The 16,834-nt window shown below is 48.0% G+C and overlaps 10 protein-coding genes across 10 annotated transcripts; 5 read left to right on the forward strand and 5 right to left on the reverse strand.

The window, feature by feature from the left end:
• Window positions 1–62: 62 nt before the first annotated feature.
• Window positions 63–532, forward strand: EJ05DRAFT_501190 (uncharacterized protein; the record flags this gene model as incomplete). The annotated part of the gene is made up of 2 exons (XM_033747087.1): window positions 63–444; window positions 513–532. 2 exons carry the CDS (start codon window positions 63–65, stop codon window positions 530–532), a joined length of 402 nt encoding a protein of 133 aa, XP_033600114.1.
• Window positions 533–617: 85 nt separating this feature from the next.
• EJ05DRAFT_501191 (uncharacterized protein) lies at window positions 618–1,733 on the reverse strand (the record flags this gene model as incomplete). Its single annotated transcript, XM_033747088.1, has 1 exon — window positions 618–1,733. The coding sequence occupies one exon, from the start codon at window positions 1,731–1,733 to the stop codon at window positions 618–620; it is 1,116 nt and encodes a 371-aa protein (XP_033600115.1).
• A 954-nt stretch (window positions 1,734–2,687) lies between these two features.
• On the reverse strand, window positions 2,688–4,622 carry EJ05DRAFT_538817 (phospholipase D/nuclease). The gene has a single exon (XM_033749481.1). The coding sequence runs from the start codon at window positions 4,549–4,551 to the stop codon at window positions 3,181–3,183; it is 1,371 nt and encodes a 456-aa protein (XP_033600116.1). The 5' UTR covers window positions 4,552–4,622; the 3' UTR covers window positions 2,688–3,180.
• Window positions 4,623–4,874: 252 nt separating this feature from the next.
• EJ05DRAFT_486695 (DUF1014-domain-containing protein) lies at window positions 4,875–5,593 on the forward strand (the record flags this gene model as incomplete). The annotated part of the gene is made up of 2 exons (XM_033745552.1): window positions 4,875–4,999; window positions 5,083–5,593. 2 exons carry the CDS (start codon window positions 4,875–4,877, stop codon window positions 5,591–5,593), a joined length of 636 nt encoding a protein of 211 aa, XP_033600117.1.
• Window positions 5,594–6,290: 697 nt separating this feature from the next.
• On the reverse strand, window positions 6,291–7,695 carry EJ05DRAFT_439496 (aquaporin; the record flags this gene model as incomplete). The annotated part of the gene is made up of 2 exons (XM_033741879.1): window positions 6,291–7,032; window positions 7,109–7,695. The coding sequence occupies 2 exons, from the start codon at window positions 7,693–7,695 to the stop codon at window positions 6,291–6,293; spliced, it is 1,329 nt and encodes a 442-aa protein (XP_033600118.1).
• Window positions 7,696–8,534: 839 nt separating this feature from the next.
• Window positions 8,535–9,413, reverse strand: EJ05DRAFT_529454 (uncharacterized protein; the record flags this gene model as incomplete). The annotated part of the gene is made up of 1 exon (XM_033748932.1): window positions 8,535–9,413. One exon carries the CDS (start codon window positions 9,411–9,413, stop codon window positions 8,535–8,537), a length of 879 nt encoding a protein of 292 aa, XP_033600119.1.
• An 836-nt stretch (window positions 9,414–10,249) lies between these two features.
• EJ05DRAFT_397090 (uncharacterized protein) lies at window positions 10,250–10,901 on the forward strand. Its single transcript, XM_033741387.1, has one exon. It carries the CDS (start codon window positions 10,276–10,278, stop codon window positions 10,672–10,674), a length of 399 nt encoding a protein of 132 aa, XP_033600120.1. The 5' UTR covers window positions 10,250–10,275; the 3' UTR covers window positions 10,675–10,901.
• A 740-nt stretch (window positions 10,902–11,641) lies between these two features.
• Window positions 11,642–13,158, reverse strand: EJ05DRAFT_476892 (ribonuclease T2). Its single transcript, XM_033744131.1, has 2 exons — window positions 12,453–13,158; window positions 11,642–12,404 (listed from the first exon to the last, which is right to left on the reverse strand). The coding sequence occupies exons 1-2, from the start codon at window positions 12,752–12,754 to the stop codon at window positions 11,741–11,743; spliced, it is 966 nt and encodes a 321-aa protein (XP_033600121.1). The 5' UTR covers window positions 12,755–13,158; the 3' UTR covers window positions 11,642–11,740.
• Window positions 13,159–13,643: 485 nt separating this feature from the next.
• On the forward strand, window positions 13,644–15,080 carry EJ05DRAFT_511446 (uncharacterized protein). Its single transcript, XM_033748248.1, has 2 exons — window positions 13,644–14,341; window positions 14,399–15,080. The coding sequence occupies exons 1-2, from the start codon at window positions 13,664–13,666 to the stop codon at window positions 14,750–14,752; spliced, it is 1,032 nt and encodes a 343-aa protein (XP_033600122.1). The 5' UTR covers window positions 13,644–13,663; the 3' UTR covers window positions 14,753–15,080.
• A 242-nt stretch (window positions 15,081–15,322) lies between these two features.
• On the forward strand, window positions 15,323–16,787 carry EJ05DRAFT_538822 (uncharacterized protein). The gene is made up of 4 exons (XM_033749482.1): window positions 15,323–15,707; window positions 15,762–15,817; window positions 15,894–16,190; window positions 16,241–16,787. The coding sequence occupies exons 1-4, from the start codon at window positions 15,659–15,661 to the stop codon at window positions 16,406–16,408; spliced, it is 570 nt and encodes a 189-aa protein (XP_033600123.1). The 5' UTR covers window positions 15,323–15,658; the 3' UTR covers window positions 16,409–16,787.
• The last annotated feature ends 47 nt before the right edge of the window (window positions 16,788–16,834 follow it).

The following is a 16,834-nucleotide window of genomic DNA, read 5'->3' on the forward strand; positions in this document are numbered from 1 at the left end:
CTTGAAAGCTACCCGTCGCTGTTCATAGCTAGCTACTGACGTTACGGTAGAGCTCTCGCAACATGTCACCCGTACTGAAATGCCACGCAGAAACTCACATCAATGCACCTGCGAGTCTTGTATATTCCCTCCTCACCGACCTATCCCAATGGCCTGTTTGGAACGAAATGGTTCCTCAAGTAACAATCGCGTACAGTCCATCAGCCGATAGTGCGAACACAGATATGCGTATGAGACTCGGTCAGCGTCTCCAGTTTCATGTCCGAATGCCCATGTTCGGCGTCAGACGTCATGTTCCTGGAGGATCTGTTGAAGAGATAGTTCGGCTTGATCCTGCTCCAACTGATAGTCCCAGCCGTGTCGAATGGAATCAACGAGGTATTCCGCAGACCTTACTCCGGACGAATCGCGTCAATATCATCGAACCATCTGCCGAAGTCGATGGTACATGTACATATACTTCTTACATGACCTTCGATGGTCCGATGGCGTATTCAGTCAAGCTATTCCAGGGCGGATCATTGCAGACTGAAATCGGTCGTTGGGTTCACAATTTGAAGAACGAAGCCGAGAGACGATATCAACAGTCAGAAGAGACAAAAGAACCTTAAATCTCTTTACGTTTTGCCGTAGGTCTTCATCACGTGCTGAAAGGTGCTCACGAAGTCTGATTCATGTACCTCGACATCATCCGACTGCCAACTAGGACTCTTGAAACTCGCGCCAGACTTCTCTTCTCCTCCGCCTTGTATCTTAAAGTATCCAATATGTTTTAGACCGGCGATATTCTCGAATCCTTTACATTGCAGACCCGGCGGCATGATATCGATAATGGTCGAGCCTTCCGGCATGAAGATACTATGCGTCATACCAGCTCCATGGACACCAATGAGCACTGTCGTATTGCTGATGACTTCCAACTGCTCTCCAAAAGACATTTCGGTAAAGTCCACAGTATCGATCGTTGCATCTGGGTATTTCTGCGCGATTCCAGCGAGTAGTTGATCTTGGTGAACAAATCGTCTATTGCCTTTGCGATCCAGGAAGGTGATCCTGACGTTGTGATCGGTGATTGCCTTATCCACAACCTCGAAAGTCTTGAGGACACGATCACTGAACGTCTTGACTAGCTCCGACTGCCAACAGTTGAGCTTCTCCCAGTCACCTTGCCAGATCGGATTGCTTCCTCCAGACAGTGGAATCACCACCTGCTTAAAATACCCCCTCTTCTCAACATTCATATTCGCATATTCTTCCATTCGCAGCGGCTTCTTTCCACCGCTGAACACAGTCCACAGATCTGCATATGGTTCCATCTTGATATGTGAATCGACAAAAACGACCTGCACATCATTTGACTGCGCAAAAGCCTCGAAGCCGAGCGTGTCCATAGTCAGCCAGAATGACCAAATCTCTAATAACGAGTGCCAGAGATTCCCTGGTAGCTCACGCTTAACAAGAACGACTGTGCCTCCGCGCTGGCTGGATATCTGCTGCTCTTTTTGCTCTGGCGTGCCGATGCGAAATGTCTCTCTCAGCACATTTGGAACTCCTGTATCGTACATATATGTCGGTAGTCTCGAGAGAGCGTCTGGTGTACAGTCGAGGTCGAAGCGTGAGGTCGTTGCGTCGAATCTTGCGCCTTCAACCACGCAAAATGCATCCCGGCGACCGTGAGTGATCCCTACGTCGTGGCACGCAAAGGTCGAACCAACGTTCTGCGTCGAGCACATCTGCGTTACCGAAGACCGCAAAGCATGGATGTAGGTATGGTTGAATGCTAAGTCGCACCACTGAGATATTCCCTGATCTAATACCGCTCCGTTATTAATGTACGTAGGGATCTGCTCTCTGTGAATGTCGACTGAGCCGTTCACGATTGGTGCCGATTGAGGACACGGTATAAGGTGGCCGGATGGTACCACTCTGTCGTGACCTCCCACGATGGTAGTAAAGACGTGTATAAAGCCATGGTGCGAAACCTCCAGGACAGCGATGCATAGAACGAAAATAAGAAACCCTCGTACCAATTGGGAAGGCGATGCGCGGAACAACATATCAGCAATTCCAATGCAATGGGAATAAAGACGATGACCAATACTATTCACGACTTTCGGATGCCGATGATCATATACATACCAGCTTTGAGAAGCCATATGTTTCGCTCAGCCAAGTAGCGGGACGACTCGAATTCCAGCACAAGGACCTCCATTGCGCCCCATAAGCGCCTACGCCTCTCAAGTTCCCGCACTCATCCACATGCGGGTAACATTCTAAGGGCTTACTGCCTCATATGGCATAGGTACGTTGGACTTGATGCTATAAAGCTGTGCCATAACTCTAAGCAACCTAGACCAAGGATGCTAGTACCTGTTGAGGCTCACTGGGGCCGTCATCATGGGCGCAGAGTGGTATTTTAGGGCTTATGTTGGAGTTGGTGTTTTCGTGGGCTATTACTACGCGGCATGACATAGGTAACATTTGCGTTCTTCGTGTCTGATCTATTTAGTGAGATTTACGCCACGTTGGCGCCCTTGTCCTTACCCTGGCAGGCTAAATATACCTCACGTTCCGAGGACTAGTCACTTTACGTTAGGGTCTCACTAGCTTAGCTGCATAGATCTAGCGTATGCACAGGTCTGCAAATAAGTCGACCTGAATACGAATTCTTATCCTTGTTTTCAAATCTACGGCAAGATGTTCCATACTTGTATAAAATACCAACAGTAATTCTGCTTGCTAAAGGGCTATTGTGGTCGCCTTCAGACTTGGCTATGTTCACAATCTAGAGTTCCTGGTACGGCGTTGGCGCATCAGACTACGCCCCGGAGGAGTTCAATACCACTATCTCGTCGCACGAGACTTTCCACCCCAATTATTATATATCTAGTCCAGTACTACACAAGCACGAGAATTCTGCGAGGCTGATGGCTCCGATTAAAGACCTCGCCTGAAGAGGTCGTCAGAAGATATTAGTTTCTGCAGAGACTTCGATTTGAGTTATTGGTTCTCAAAGCTGTGTGAAAACCTAAACGATATGCCACTTCGTCATGTTGAGCAGCATCCGAGCTGTGCAATGGTCCTCTTGTACGAACCGTAGGTTCCTAGAGAGGATGGTAGGACCGCCCTTCGTCATTCCTCTGCGACAGTATTGCATGACGTTGAAAGCCCGTGGTTGATCTACGTATCAAGCATGTTGGTCGCATGAAGCGCACTCCAGACCTCACTCGCAAGTGCTGGTGACTGGAAGGCGACGCCCAGTTCCTGACTGGTATACCAGCTTGCGCGGTCCATGTTGCCGCTTCCTAATATGACCCATTCCTTGTCGACAATCGTACATTTTATATGGCTTTGTACAGGAACATTCCTCTGGGCGTCAATTGCTGAACCAGGCTTGAAGAACCATATCTCTAGCGTGCCTGGGATCTTGAGACCTGCCTCTGGATCGCGCTGTGAGTATGCTGCTTGGTGGGCTTTATACCGTTTGACAAGCTTCTTCAAACATCTTTTTGTCGTAGTTCCTGCCGTGACAATTTGCTCTAGGATCATAAGTCGTGCTGAGGTAACAATGGTCACATTGACGCCACGAACCAGTGTGGCTAGAAGAGCTGACAGCACAGGAGGTGAGGTTAGATTGGGTGTTTGTATGTAGATGTCTTTCGAAGCTTTCTCCAGGAGACGTAGTAGGAACCGGTTCAGCGGAGTCTCCGGATATGGTGTCACCGCCTGTTCCGTGAAAGGACTCCAACTTGGGTTCCGTCTATGAGGTGATGGTAGAAAGACTGTCAGCATGGAACGTGTATCTGTCACACGACGATGGCAAAATTTGGGATGTAGATGCTCTTGGCTAGTGAATTCTGGTATTTGTCTTGGTAGATCGAGTTGACCAGACTCTCCAGGCATAATATCCGGAAGAGGATCTTTACGTGCCCAAAATGATTGATAGAACTGCACAAATTGTTGCACGACAGGGCCTGACAGCTCTATGCCACCTTCGAACCAGGACTCCCAGCTCACATTACAGCTTGGCAACCATGCAGTCTTGCGGTCAATGATTACATATTTAGGATGCATGACACTGAAGGGAAGGACGAATATGCTTTTGATCTGTAAATCCAGTCCAGGTAGTTCCTGAGGTGGAGGCAGATACAGATGCGATGTCCATTTGTCTTTGGGCCAGATCTGACCGTCCAGTGAGGTTGTGTGGAATAGCTTCTGAATCAATGATAAGGATGAGAATGCGATCCGAACACGTATGGTAGCTCCTAGGATCTCAGCTTTTCGGGAGAGCATTCGTAGGGCATGACTGAGCTTCTCCTGGGAGTTAGACTTGGCCCAAAAGCAGGTGACGAAGATGACTTCATGTTCTGCTGCTTCGATATATGGTGCTATCGCATCAAATATATCTGCGCCTGTTCCCAGAACGAAATTGTGCGCTGTAGATGTTGTAACTAGGGCAGTCGGATCAGCAGCGAAGTAGTTTGGGTCATCTCGCTGGAAGTTTTTAGAAGCGTCTAGTAGAACAGACTTCCAGTAAGCTGTAGGGCTCATAATCAATCAAGGCTATACAACGAAGAACCCGGGCCGCTGGTGCGAATCATCAGTATCAATGATGAATTGGATGCATCGGCAAAGGAAACCTGAAACTCGAGTTTTTGGCCCAGGTAGGTCTAGCTCTCGATCCCCTGATCAGATCTTATCTAATCAGGTCGGTACCATCATAGCCCCTCCATTTCCTACCAGTCGTTTCCCCATGACTCTAAAGACCCTTCTTCCTTTGCTTAAACGAGACGCTGACAGCTCGAGCGAAGTTCTTGACACCAAACACTTGATTATATACCACCAGTAACCCAATCCAGATCCAGCGCTCAACTATGCCTAAGAAAGCTGCGGGCGAAAACTCTAAAAAGGCCGCAGGCAACGCCCGCAAAGCCGACGCCGCGGCCGCAAAGCAAGCGGAAGCGGACAAAAAGGCAGCAGCCGCAGAAGCCGAGCAATGGTCTAAAGGCTCTAAGTCTAATTCCAAAGCGTATTCCGTTCCAATCTGCTTCTAGATCCCGACTTCCACTGAAATCCATATAGTGCCGCAGCAGAAGAGAAACAAGCTGAGGCTCTGCGCAAAAAAGCCGAAAAAGCAGCCCTTCTCGCTGAAGAAGAAGCCTCACTTCCCTCCAAGCCCAAAGGCGCCGGCGCCAAAAAGGCAGAGAAGAAACCCAGAGGCATAGATTCGGCATTTAGTGATCTTGACGGTCAAACTTCAAAAAAGGCTACATCACTCAACGCAACCGGCATTGACAATGCGCTTGACGCGCTATCTCTGACGTCTAACACCAATGAGAGCATAGACCGGCATCCAGAGAGGAGATTCAAAGCAGCATATACCCAGTATGAGGAGCGAAGATTAGAAGAGATGAAAGATGAGAAAGGACTGAGGCGAAACCAGAAGATTGACCAGATACGCAAGGAATTTGAGAAACATCCAGACAACCCATTCAATCAGGTCGCAGGGAAGTTCAACAGTACGCGGGAAGAGTTAAGGGATATTGCGGCGGGTGAGAGGGACAAGACAGAGAGGAGGCTTGGAGGGCAGTGATGTCATTGTGATAGCAAGAACCATTCTCGGCTACCAGTATGGCCCTGACGGTTGTCTTTAGACTGCATGTTCTCCGTGAAATATGCTAATATACCGGATCTGGTACTCTGCTTCTCATACAGCACACGCTTCATAAGAGACATATTTGGAAGCCTGAGGCAGAAAGTGTGGGCTAGAAGAATTGGAAAAGGTACATCAATTTGACTCTTGTTCACGCATCTAGAAAAATCAGACAATTGCTCTCTAGGTTCACGACATGCGAAGTCGTCTAGGTCGTCGCCCAGGTATCCGCACACGTCAACAAGAATGGACTATGTTGTACGTTGACACCAACAACAATCGACAGTATGACTAGATGATATGACGGTATCTTTTGGATCTCCGCCTGTATTGACAGCATGATACCATAAAATGCTGTCAAGTAAATGCAAAATGCTGGCTTTGACTAGAACCAATCAAGTCAAGAAAACAATTCTCGTCTGCTGGGTAGCAAGCATGAGTGGAATAGAGTAGCCGGGTCCCAATAACAGCATCACGCGACTAGCAATGACACGATGAGACAAGATAAACATATTCAGTTCCTGCGGCACGTTTCGCAGCACTCATGTTCTTCATCCTACAAGAGACTGCAGAAACGCTATTGGTGCTGTAGAAGAGGGCCCCTGTTAACAACATCTGAACTCCACCTCCAGCTCAACTAAACGACTCCCTCCTCCTTCGCCCTCCTTTCCCTCTGCCTCCTTGCTTTCGCCGCCGCTCTAGGTGAGAAGATCCTCCTCAAACCCAACCATGGCGTATTGACCGGACTCTCACCTGTGTAGATGAAGGCATCATACAAGAAGCCACCAAACGTACAACCACAGAACGGCGCCACGATCGGTACCCAAAAGTAATAGCCCCCTGCAGACCACACCTCAGATCCATAGCCCACCGCGTAACTCATCAATCTTGGTCCAAAATCACGCGCAAGATTGATCGCGTATCCAGTCTCAACGCCGAAACATGCGCCAATACCAAATATGAGAAAGAACAGCGCGAGGGGAAACCATTTGTCGCCCTTGCTGCCGCCCATGTTTCCATTATCCTTGAGTGCAAATATGACGAACATGAGGACCGCACTCGCGATGAATTCAGAGAAGAACTGACTTGCTCGGGTCAAGTATGCTTTAGGGTAAGTGCAAAATATTCCTGCGGTGGCAGTTGAGCTGGGTGGCACGGTGCGAACGTTGTGGCCTTCGAAGTCGTTTATTGCGTTGATGTAGTTTGCGTATACGACGCCAGACGCAACGAAGCCGCCTAATAATTGTGCGAGCAAGTACAGGGGAAAACGCCGCCAGGGAAGTTTACGGTAAAGGCACGAACAGAATGTTACGGCTGGGTTCAGGTAAGCACCGCTATCTCCTGCGACATATATGCCTAGCATGATGCCTATACCCCAACTGCGTGGTCGTCAGCATGATTCAATTGGCATAGAGCTGTTCAAATGAGTGATTAATGAGATATCAGCTAACTAACCCCCAGGAGATTGACTGATACGACCCATAGCCGTTCCCTCCAGGTGCCGTCGTATCGCCTACACTTAGCAACACCTGCGCGACGGCCCCGTTTCCAAAGAGTATCAGGATGAATGTGCCCCAGAACTCGGCAAATGGCTCACGCAGTGTCAATTTGATCTTGCTCCATATCAAATGATTATGTGGCTCTTCGTCGTGCTCGTCGATGATGGGCACGGTCGGGTGAAGACCCAAGCGCTGTCGTGTTTTCTGAAGGGTCGGGAGTGATGAGGCTCTGCTTTCTTTGCGTGTGACGAGATCGAACGTGGATGGCTGTTGTGTTGAGATGGTTTCGAGGTGTTGTGTATGACTGGGTGAGGGAAGGGGAATGGTAGTGCGGGAGTCATGAAAATAGGTGAAAGGGGCCGACTGAGTGCGGTTATAGTGATAACGTTGATCGTGTTGAGGGCCTCTCGGTGAGCTCTGAGACAGTTCTGGCTCATAGTCTTTCTGTGTATATTCCTCTTGTGTACTTGAACGGCGTGAGAAATGTCGGTAGTATTGCTGATCACCGAGTTCGTCACCGTCAACAGCACCGGGGGCTGCCATGTGAGGAGTGGATTTAACAGCGATGTTCCCTGTCAATCTGTGGAGCTATGGGTCAAACGAGTCAGTAATGGGAATTTCGAGAATAGGACCATCGACATACGGCTTTCAAGTATGCTATAGTCACACAGCAGTGCACTGTCATACGATATCTCTGGCATGCGAGGACCGGGAGAGGAGACTTAAGTATATAAGGGGCGCAATCGCCGTAATCAGCCCTAAATTCCTTCGCATTAATTACTTCCCCCAGGAAATGACGTCGCGCTATACCCGAGCGTCGGCATATAAATGTTTTGCATGGGGAAGCTATTGCTACGCTATGCTGATTTGGGTCGAGTGTGCTACGATGAGACGGAATGGTACACGACAAATGGCGCTAGAATCGGTCGGATCTGATAGCAGGCGCGGCTATACCATCTCCGCTGGGCTACCCTATATATCTCACTCTAACCCTTTGTTCAAGCTTGAAGCCAATACCATATGCTTCTCGTCTCGAATCTGAACGCGGGCATCCCCAAGAATTGATCTCAATGGCCACGATCGAGTGGGACTTAACCTGAGCCTTTCGATAGTCTTTTGAGCTACAAACGACGGATAGTCAGTATAGCTAAGAGCTTCTGGTCCGGAGTAACTAGCTCGTAACGCGTAGAAAACAGCTGAAATGGTTCCTTCACCCATGTACAAAAGAGCACTGCAAAAGTGGATTTCAAAGGCATCCCTACTCGAGGATTTCGAGATGAGACTATTAAGCTGAAGGCGACTGGAGGAAAGATATGTGCCTGTCAAGACTTATCGGGAGGTACATACATCCTGACAACGGTAAGGTTGCCTCAAGTGCCCGCTCAGGCCGTCGTATCAACAATAGAAATCCTCCTCACCCTAGTCACACGCCCTGTTCCAGTACTGATATGTCTTGGGATAACACGAACTTGCACAATATAGTACGTCTTGTACTTATAGCACGTCGTACTCCTTGCATATTGGACTTTCTTCTCCTCTCTTGCGCATTTGTCCTCGCACTCCTTTCCTTCCACATATTGGACCTTCTTTTCCTCTCTCTTGCATGTGTCTTCGCACTCCTTTCCATACACATATTGGGTTTTCTTCTCGTCTTTTTTGTGTCTGTCCTCGCACACCTTTCTGTCCACATGTTGGACCTTCTTCGCCTCAGTCTTGTACCTGTCCTCACACTCCTTTCTATCCACATATTGGATCTTCTTCTCTTCTCTCTTGCACCTATCCTCGCACCCATTTCTAGCTATATATTGGACCTTCTTCTCATCTCTCTTCCTTCTATCCTCGCACTCATTTCTATATCCATTTCGGTCGGTTGTATAGTCACTTTTGGGCTTCTCGTGACGCGAGGCTTTGTACTCCTTTTCTGGGCGCGCTACAGGGGGTGCAGAGCTTGGGCTTGGTCTTCGCGATCTGGCTGACTGTCGTAATGGAGATGTCTCAACTGGACTGTTGAATTGGACTCGTCGATCGGTTTTGATGTATGCGGTGTGTGCGGTTGGTTTGCTGGTCAGCCAGCTTGAGGGCATCTTGACCTTTGCGGAGAGATGTGGAGAGGGATGCGAGGATGAGAAAGCTAAGAGGCTCGACACCGAGCTTAGTATGGATCGTGATGAGTCGTTCGGATCTAGACTATGAGGTGGTGACTGTATTGTTGTTATCGGATCCCCCTTTTTCCGGCATGGGAAGTTGTTGTTATTCTCCATGCCAATCGGAGAAAAACGTTGACTGTACACATGACTTGGACAACGGATAAGAGCATAACATTACAGTCTACGCAAGGATTTATTAGGGACCGAGTGATGTATTGCTGATATTTCAGTCAACATGGTGCTCTATTAGCTCCTCCTGAAGCTTCTCAAGCCCTGCTTCGACTCATATTCCTTGCGCCCTGATCATTCGACTGAGAACTGTCATCATATCGATCAGTAGCTTTTGTTCTGTTCTAGACAATTTTCTGCTTCTCTTGCTACATTCTCGTGGCCATGTATCGCACCTCTTGTTGAGATGAGGCTTTGGCTGCCCTACTACAAAGACTCGATTCTTAATCCCAATGCCGCCACTATCCGAGTATCTTTGGGTCAACATCGATCAACAAAGCCTTCTTGAAGTTTTCTTTCAAGTAATGTGAATGAATTCATTAAAAGGATATTGTATTGTGCATGCCGTGACGGTCGGCGTATGGGTACATATCGCAATATAGATGTAGGGCTGGCAGCAGCAAATGAGCAGTCTGCCAGTTGCGTCTCCAAGAGCGTACCTAACTGTGAATAGTTCAGATGCAATCAATAATGCTAGAAGGTATGATCGTTCTTGAGGCTGTACCATTGGCTTGCCATGAAGATAATAGCACGTGAAGAACACGGGTCATAGGACAGCTTGACCATATATTGTGCACAAGCTTGAGCGTATAGATGGGAGCAACTGTTGTCATAATTTTTTCACGAGCTGAGGACTGCATAATATAAACGTCACGAACACCCCATCAACATCTGGACCGGCGAAACCACATCTGTCACAAGCAAGGACACCTGCGAGGAGGGAAAATTATACATAGATGGATATAACATGCCTAGTGCTAATGTAGTTCTATATTTGTATAAGGTATGCTGTCTCAGTCCCTTATTTGGCACCTTCTTTCTTGTCCTTATGCCTAGCCACAATGAACTTTGGCTCACATCCGAAGAGACGTCTGTACTGTTGATCATCTTTGTATATAAGGCGCATGGGTTTTATCCTGACGTTAAGGTTCTTCACTATTGCCTTACTGCTGCTGCTGCTGCTGCTACTCCCCATCGTCCTGCTACTGCTTGTTTCAGCCGCACTACTTCGAATTTTGGCAGCGGGCGGTCTGGTTTTCTTGTGAGACACAAGGTTTTGGTCTTGAGACTCCTTAGATCCCTTGGGATCTCCATTCTTACTGCCTTGAGATTCTGCTTGCTGGTTCGGCATTATAAAGGGCGATAAAGAATCCAATGATATAAGTTTAGTGTCGTAAAGTGTTCTTCTTGCTCAAACTCGAGGTCGATGGCTAGAATATGGTAAGTAACATAGAGCTATATGTGATAACTTCAACTAGAACTGATACTCAATATAGGAGGTCGTACTCGATAGTCCGGATTTGGTAGTCTAGTAGTGTCGGTCTAGAGGGTCTGTTGTTGCACAGCGAGAGAGACTCCACATCCACCTTGGGGTTTTTATATAAGATATAGGAACTGGTGAACATGGCAAGACAAATTAACTATGTTCGATAAGATAGTGAAGCATACGCCTTGATACCTTTCAGATTGCCAGCGAGCGAGTTTAACGTTTAACTCGCCCGCTGGCCATAAATCGAGGAAACCAACGCCCTCACCATATCTCTTCACCTCTTTCTCCTGCCAGGCAAGGGGGCCACTTTTCTACATTCACATTTTCCGATATATCGAGCCATGCTAACGGTGAGTAGTGACTAACTGGAACTTATACAGCTCTCTATAACATCCTATGTCAGTAACAGTAGATTTACTTGCAAGTTTCTACACTAGTTCCAGAGTACAACGTTTGCCACGATCAGCTCACGAGGCAAAAATCTTTCACATCGCTGCGGTGAGATATGTTTGGTTGCAGAGGACAGTGCACGGGCAGTGTACTGATATGACTCTGACTGACACTGTATTGATTATGGGTTGAGCATTAGATCGTTCTTTGGTTGGGTGTGTTGGGCCAGTGGAAGCATCTGCGTTTGCGTGGGAATGCTATAGTGAGAGGCTTAGAATATCATTATATGAGGTATTCGGTCAGGAGATACGGAACAGAAAATAATGGAATTGAAAGGAACCGTAACGCAAGGATATCAGTGAAGAGACTCCTACAGGCAGGTGCTGGATTGTGTAGAGGGATGTTCATCGTTGTTTGTAGAAACAATGGAGTCGACAGCGCAATTGAAATACTCAGGTCGAACGCACCTTCACATCAGTGTTATGTATTCTACATACGAGCATCAATGACTTTGCTTTTGATATCTATGAATTCCGTATTCATGTTCCCGGGTTCAATACCAGCTCTCTGAGCCCTTGCTTCGTTTAGGATATGTCAAAGCTCCTGGAGTCTTCGCACAGTTGGTAACATACGATGCAGATGCATTGACAGGCTCGTAGTCATGGGCTTGAGGTTGGCCATACACGTGAGAGTAATACCATGCCTCCGAGATGACTGTGAAACCACGATCGGTTGTATTTCTGCCCGCCACTGTCTCGTTGAACCGTGGTCCAGAGCATCCGATGAAAGGCAAAGCGCCGTAGGCCTTGTACAGTACATCCTGGAACTGAGTCAAAGAATACTTTGTTTTGTTCGATGGCTTGATATCCGCATCAGCCAGCCAGTCATATGTTGGCAGGTCCTGGTAATACTTGATCGCTGTTTCGTAGTACTGTACGAGCTCCTCATGTTGAACATATTGAGGACCGTAGCATTCCACATCGAAAGTCGAAAAACAGGTAGCATGCTTCGAGAATTCATGGGCCCAAAGCTCGTGATTGGGCTGATTCTGGGCAATCCAGTACTTATTCATGTATTCGAGCAGATCGTATCGGTCGAACTTCTCGAGGAATGTGTCGACAGTAGGGCCATTGTACGGTGGGACTATAGTACCATTTGGCAAACCATTCGTTGTATTTGGCGATGGATGCGGATCATATTGACGTTTGAGATCGCAGCTTGAGAAATCAACACAGCTGATAATAATCTACATGTCAGATGCTTACTATTGCGTATAACTTCCGTCGCAAAAATCAGGCCAGAGTCCGTGAATACCCCAGCTTTCTGCCGGTAGTTTTTGCCCCTTATCTTCACCTCCGGTATATGTTGACCAGAACTGTGTTGCAAGAACCAATCCTCCGAATGTCTCCACGCAACATGAGTCAACTTTTGCAGGATCCGCCTCAGTAGAGCACGAAAGAAATGGCTCTTGTAACACACAAGTGTGGTTTGCGGTGCTGCTGGTTCTCACTCCCGCCTCAGCAGCACTCACAAAAGCGAGGGCAGTAGCAACGGTCGTAGATCGCATTTCAGTAAGGCAATTGGCTGATCGGAGCACCGTCGCGTGTAGTCGAAAAGAAATGTAGAGTTTTATCAAGAAGAAACCACAGACGGTTTAAACACAAGGAGGAGCGCAACAGTCATTTAAACGAACAGGTGGATCAGTGGCGAGCTCCGTCAGCCACGAAATCAAGCATTGGGTGCGCTGTTTATGAATGCTGCTCACACGTGCGGAAGGGTGGCAGATTTTGAGGTTGTTCAAGCATGACAGTCTAAGTCCGAAAAGGAAGGTGAAGGCGTTGAGATTTCACGGTCCACAGGTGTATTCTGGTGCCTGGGATATATATCGGGGTAGAACCGAGTCATGATCTGGGATCTAGACGACAGACCGTGTAGATATTAACATCAATAATAAAACTTGAGATTTTGAAGGGATAAAAGCATAAGCAGAATGAGAGAATGAGAGGCCTTGAAGCTTGCTTGTATTAGGAGATCTAGTATGATCTCTGCTGTGGTGTGCTCATAGATGCCGTGTTGGAATGTTCCGAGTCGCGTCCCCCGTGGCAACGAACCGAAATCCTGGAAGCCGCAGGACATGGGATCCAAGTTCTCGTCATCGTCACTGCGTGGCATCGCGTATTGCACGTAATCAGCTTCGTCGACTTCTCACTTCTCCCGTCGGTCATTATAACATTTCGTCGCTCTTGCCTCTGTATCTTACTTCGTTTTCCTTTGTTACTAGGTCATTACTGCTTTATTCATGTGCTGTTCTGAGTTTCCCTCCCTCCAGCCTCGGTGATATTTCAAACAGCATGTCTAAGGTATGCTTGCTTTCGTACTTTGCAGGCGCCTAAGCGACTAACACTTGCATAGAGCAGAGAAGAAGCCTGATCGTACTACTATCCTAATACTCTCATACTGTTTCGCTACATAGATAATGGCGGAGGAGCCAATCAGTCTCGAAGACCACTCGCCGATAACTCCAGCAATAGATACCGACTCAGAGGAGAAGTCAAGCCCGACAGAGAACATAGACATCTTGTATGAGAATCAGCGCGGGGCCTTCTGTTGTGGAATTCCTTTGTTCTCCGCAAATTCACTACTTAATTTCGATCCTAAGCCCTGGGTAACCTCTACCTATAAACCGTCACCTGTTAATATCACAAATGCACAACTGCCAGACCCGAGCTGGGAATGGACTTGGAAGTCATGGTATGTGGACATGTCCCACGACGTGGATGAGGAGGGCTGGGAGTACTCGTACTGGTTCAGAGGCTTCTCATGGCACGGAAGCCACCCATGGTTCCACTCGTTCGTCCGTAGGAGACGCTGGCTGCGCAAGAGGAATAAGAAAAAGCAGCGTACTAGGAAGGATCTAGAAGATGCACAGCCTCTGCGCAAAGACGCAGCAAGTATAGGTACTACGCTGGTACCTTCAAATTTTGTCATGAATACGAGACAACCATCGGTGGACGAGGGGCAAAGGGAGGAGATCACGAACGTTCTCGCGTTAATGGCTGCTCTAAAAAAGTCTCCAATCGACAGAGAAAAGATTGTAGTTGTGAAGCAATTCTTGTCGCAAGGCGGCGAAGAGCTTCACTATCTCGCTGAGAATGTAAGTCTACAGATCTCGGTGAGCCTTGAGAGATGATTCTCGCTGACAAATATATAGATACCAGCTATCATGGCTCAACTTGTTTTCCAAGATTCACGTCGCCAGCTACTTGCCACATTGACAGCTGAGCTCGATGCGGCGGGCGAACACCGTGAGGAACATAAGAACCGTAAACAACCCGAGGATGAGATCGAAAGCCGCAGAATCGACAATCTTCTCAAAGCTGCCAATACAGCGGACGAGCAATGTCGGAAGCTGGAGTACTGGAGCGACATTCGAGGGATGGTGCGTGAGGGTGAAGCGAAGGGTGCGACAGATGCTGCTCATGGATGGGATGGCCATGGCTGGCAAGGAGTTGACTCGAGCGGACCGCCTCCAGGACGTGATGAGCAATTGAGGGAGAAGGACTGAAGAAGAAGTCGTCTTCCAGTGACGAGCGCAAGAATCATTACGACGTTTGCATTGTTCCATACCCAGCATGATGGCGTTGGTAGTTCTGAAGGTTGTTGTTTATAACACAGGTGTACATACAAAGTTTACTTCACAAACCTAAGTGCAGTGCGATTTAGCGTCAGTATAGCCAAGGATGATTATTCTACAGACATGAGTAGGATACGTATCTACGTCTGGAGATGACACTGGTCGTCTGCCATCGCCTGAGAGATACCGAGTCAATCACCAAGAGATAAGGGAGGAGATACACCGAGTCAAGCCATGATGCTTCACGAGGAGCAGGACTCCATAGCTTCTGATTGGTCACATCATAACGCAGAAGGGAAATCTACGATTCTGTCGAAAGTCGTCCTGCAAACATGCTGCAGGACATCGCATTAGCACCGGATTCCGATGCTGATTCGGGTATAGAAAAGATGGTCACAGGCGCCTGTTCACAACTAATTTAGTGGGCGGCTGGCAGGCGCACCGTAAGACTTTTACAGTTGCCGGATGGGCAAGTGACACAAGTGTTAAAGCGACCTGCAAGTCCTTATCTTTGGGATATTCCCGCGCATGTGTAGTATCCTAAAGTCCAAAGAAAAATTGCAAAATACCGTGACCTTGCAACTTGTCGCACAAGAAACGCGTCTGTTGCGTACTTGTGTTCGTCAATCCTGAACCCGCAGTGTGGAGACAGCCGCCGAATCCTTGTACCTAGACTTGGACCTCACAGACCGACCTCCTATCGCCTACGGCGCGTTTCCATCTTCCCAGTTACAAATTCTTCTCATACCCTGTCCTACCGTGCTACAACACACACAAACACACGCAACGCCACTCGATAGGTCAGTACGGCTGGAATTGGGTGGGACGTTGAGCGTCATGACGAGACGAATTGTATATGGCGTGGGACTCTGGGTCGTGGTCGCCGGTATGATGAACTTGAGAAGCAGAGTCGGGAGACTTGATCCTAACAAGTGAACAGCGACTGCCCTGACACTGGCCTCAATCATCGAGCCTAGATGGTTAAGCTATAGACCCGTATGTCTCCTCCCCTCAAAGACCAGAAAGCACATTCTAGGGCTAGACATCGCGCATCTGCTAAGGCATGATACAGGAAGGCAACAGCATACGCTTCTCATACGGCCTGCACCGTAAATGTTCCACCATAAAGGGTACATGCGAACCGTTCCCCGAGTTCGCCGACTGCCAGCTTGACCAGCGACAATTCTGTTCAATATGGCGCTCTGTGGGCTTTCTTATGAGCTTCTCCGTTATCATCGAGCTTGCAACCCTGGTCGCATACATCGTAGTCCTAGCAGGAGGAAAGCAAAAGCGAGATCAAGGTTGGAAGGTCACAGCATCTCTTCTGGGATTTTCGGCTCTGGTGCAGCTCATCGCTATGGCGCTTGTGGTGAGTTAAGATGGCAACTGGCATATGAGATGTACTGAGCAATTCGATAGGCTTACGTTTTCGACTCCGACGCACGCTTCTTTGATGGCTGGGAGCTTGACGCTTCTTGGATCCTATGTACTGTGTCTTGGGCTATCCTCGGCTTGTCTGGCGTCGGTCTCGTCGCCTCTGCCAAGTTCCTCAAGGAAGAAGGCGATTACGAGCTTATACCTAATTAAACATCTTACTCGATCAATTCAAGGACTTGAGTTATGACTGGACAGGCTCAGTCCGGTCTCCTATAGAGTGCTCGGATCTATAATCTCGGCGAACACGGCTCTCCTTGATCGACTCGATCAGACTATCGCGTAGGCCAGCAGGGACGCTTTGTACGACTTATGATACCCATGGTCATTTACAAGAAGGCTGCATAGTTTTATTGTGGTGGAATTGGATTGGTGCATTGCTATTAGCATTGTTTCGTTGATTTGTTATTTAGGCGCAAGGCATCTCACTCGACTCCTGCCTTTGAAGCAGCACTCTTCAAGGGCAACGAAGTATTAGTTACATAAGACTTATATATGGCGGATATCTCTAATATTATGCTTATTTGATTGCAAAACTAATAACGATAATATAAATTAACATTCCATGAAGTGAACAAA

The sequence above is a fragment of the Pseudovirgaria hyperparasitica genome, assembly GCF_010093815.1.
Source record: "Pseudovirgaria hyperparasitica strain CBS 121739 unplaced genomic scaffold EJ05scaffold_9, whole genome shotgun sequence".
In the NCBI taxonomy this organism is placed as follows: domain Eukaryota; kingdom Fungi; phylum Ascomycota; class Dothideomycetes; order Acrospermales; family Acrospermaceae; genus Pseudovirgaria; species Pseudovirgaria hyperparasitica.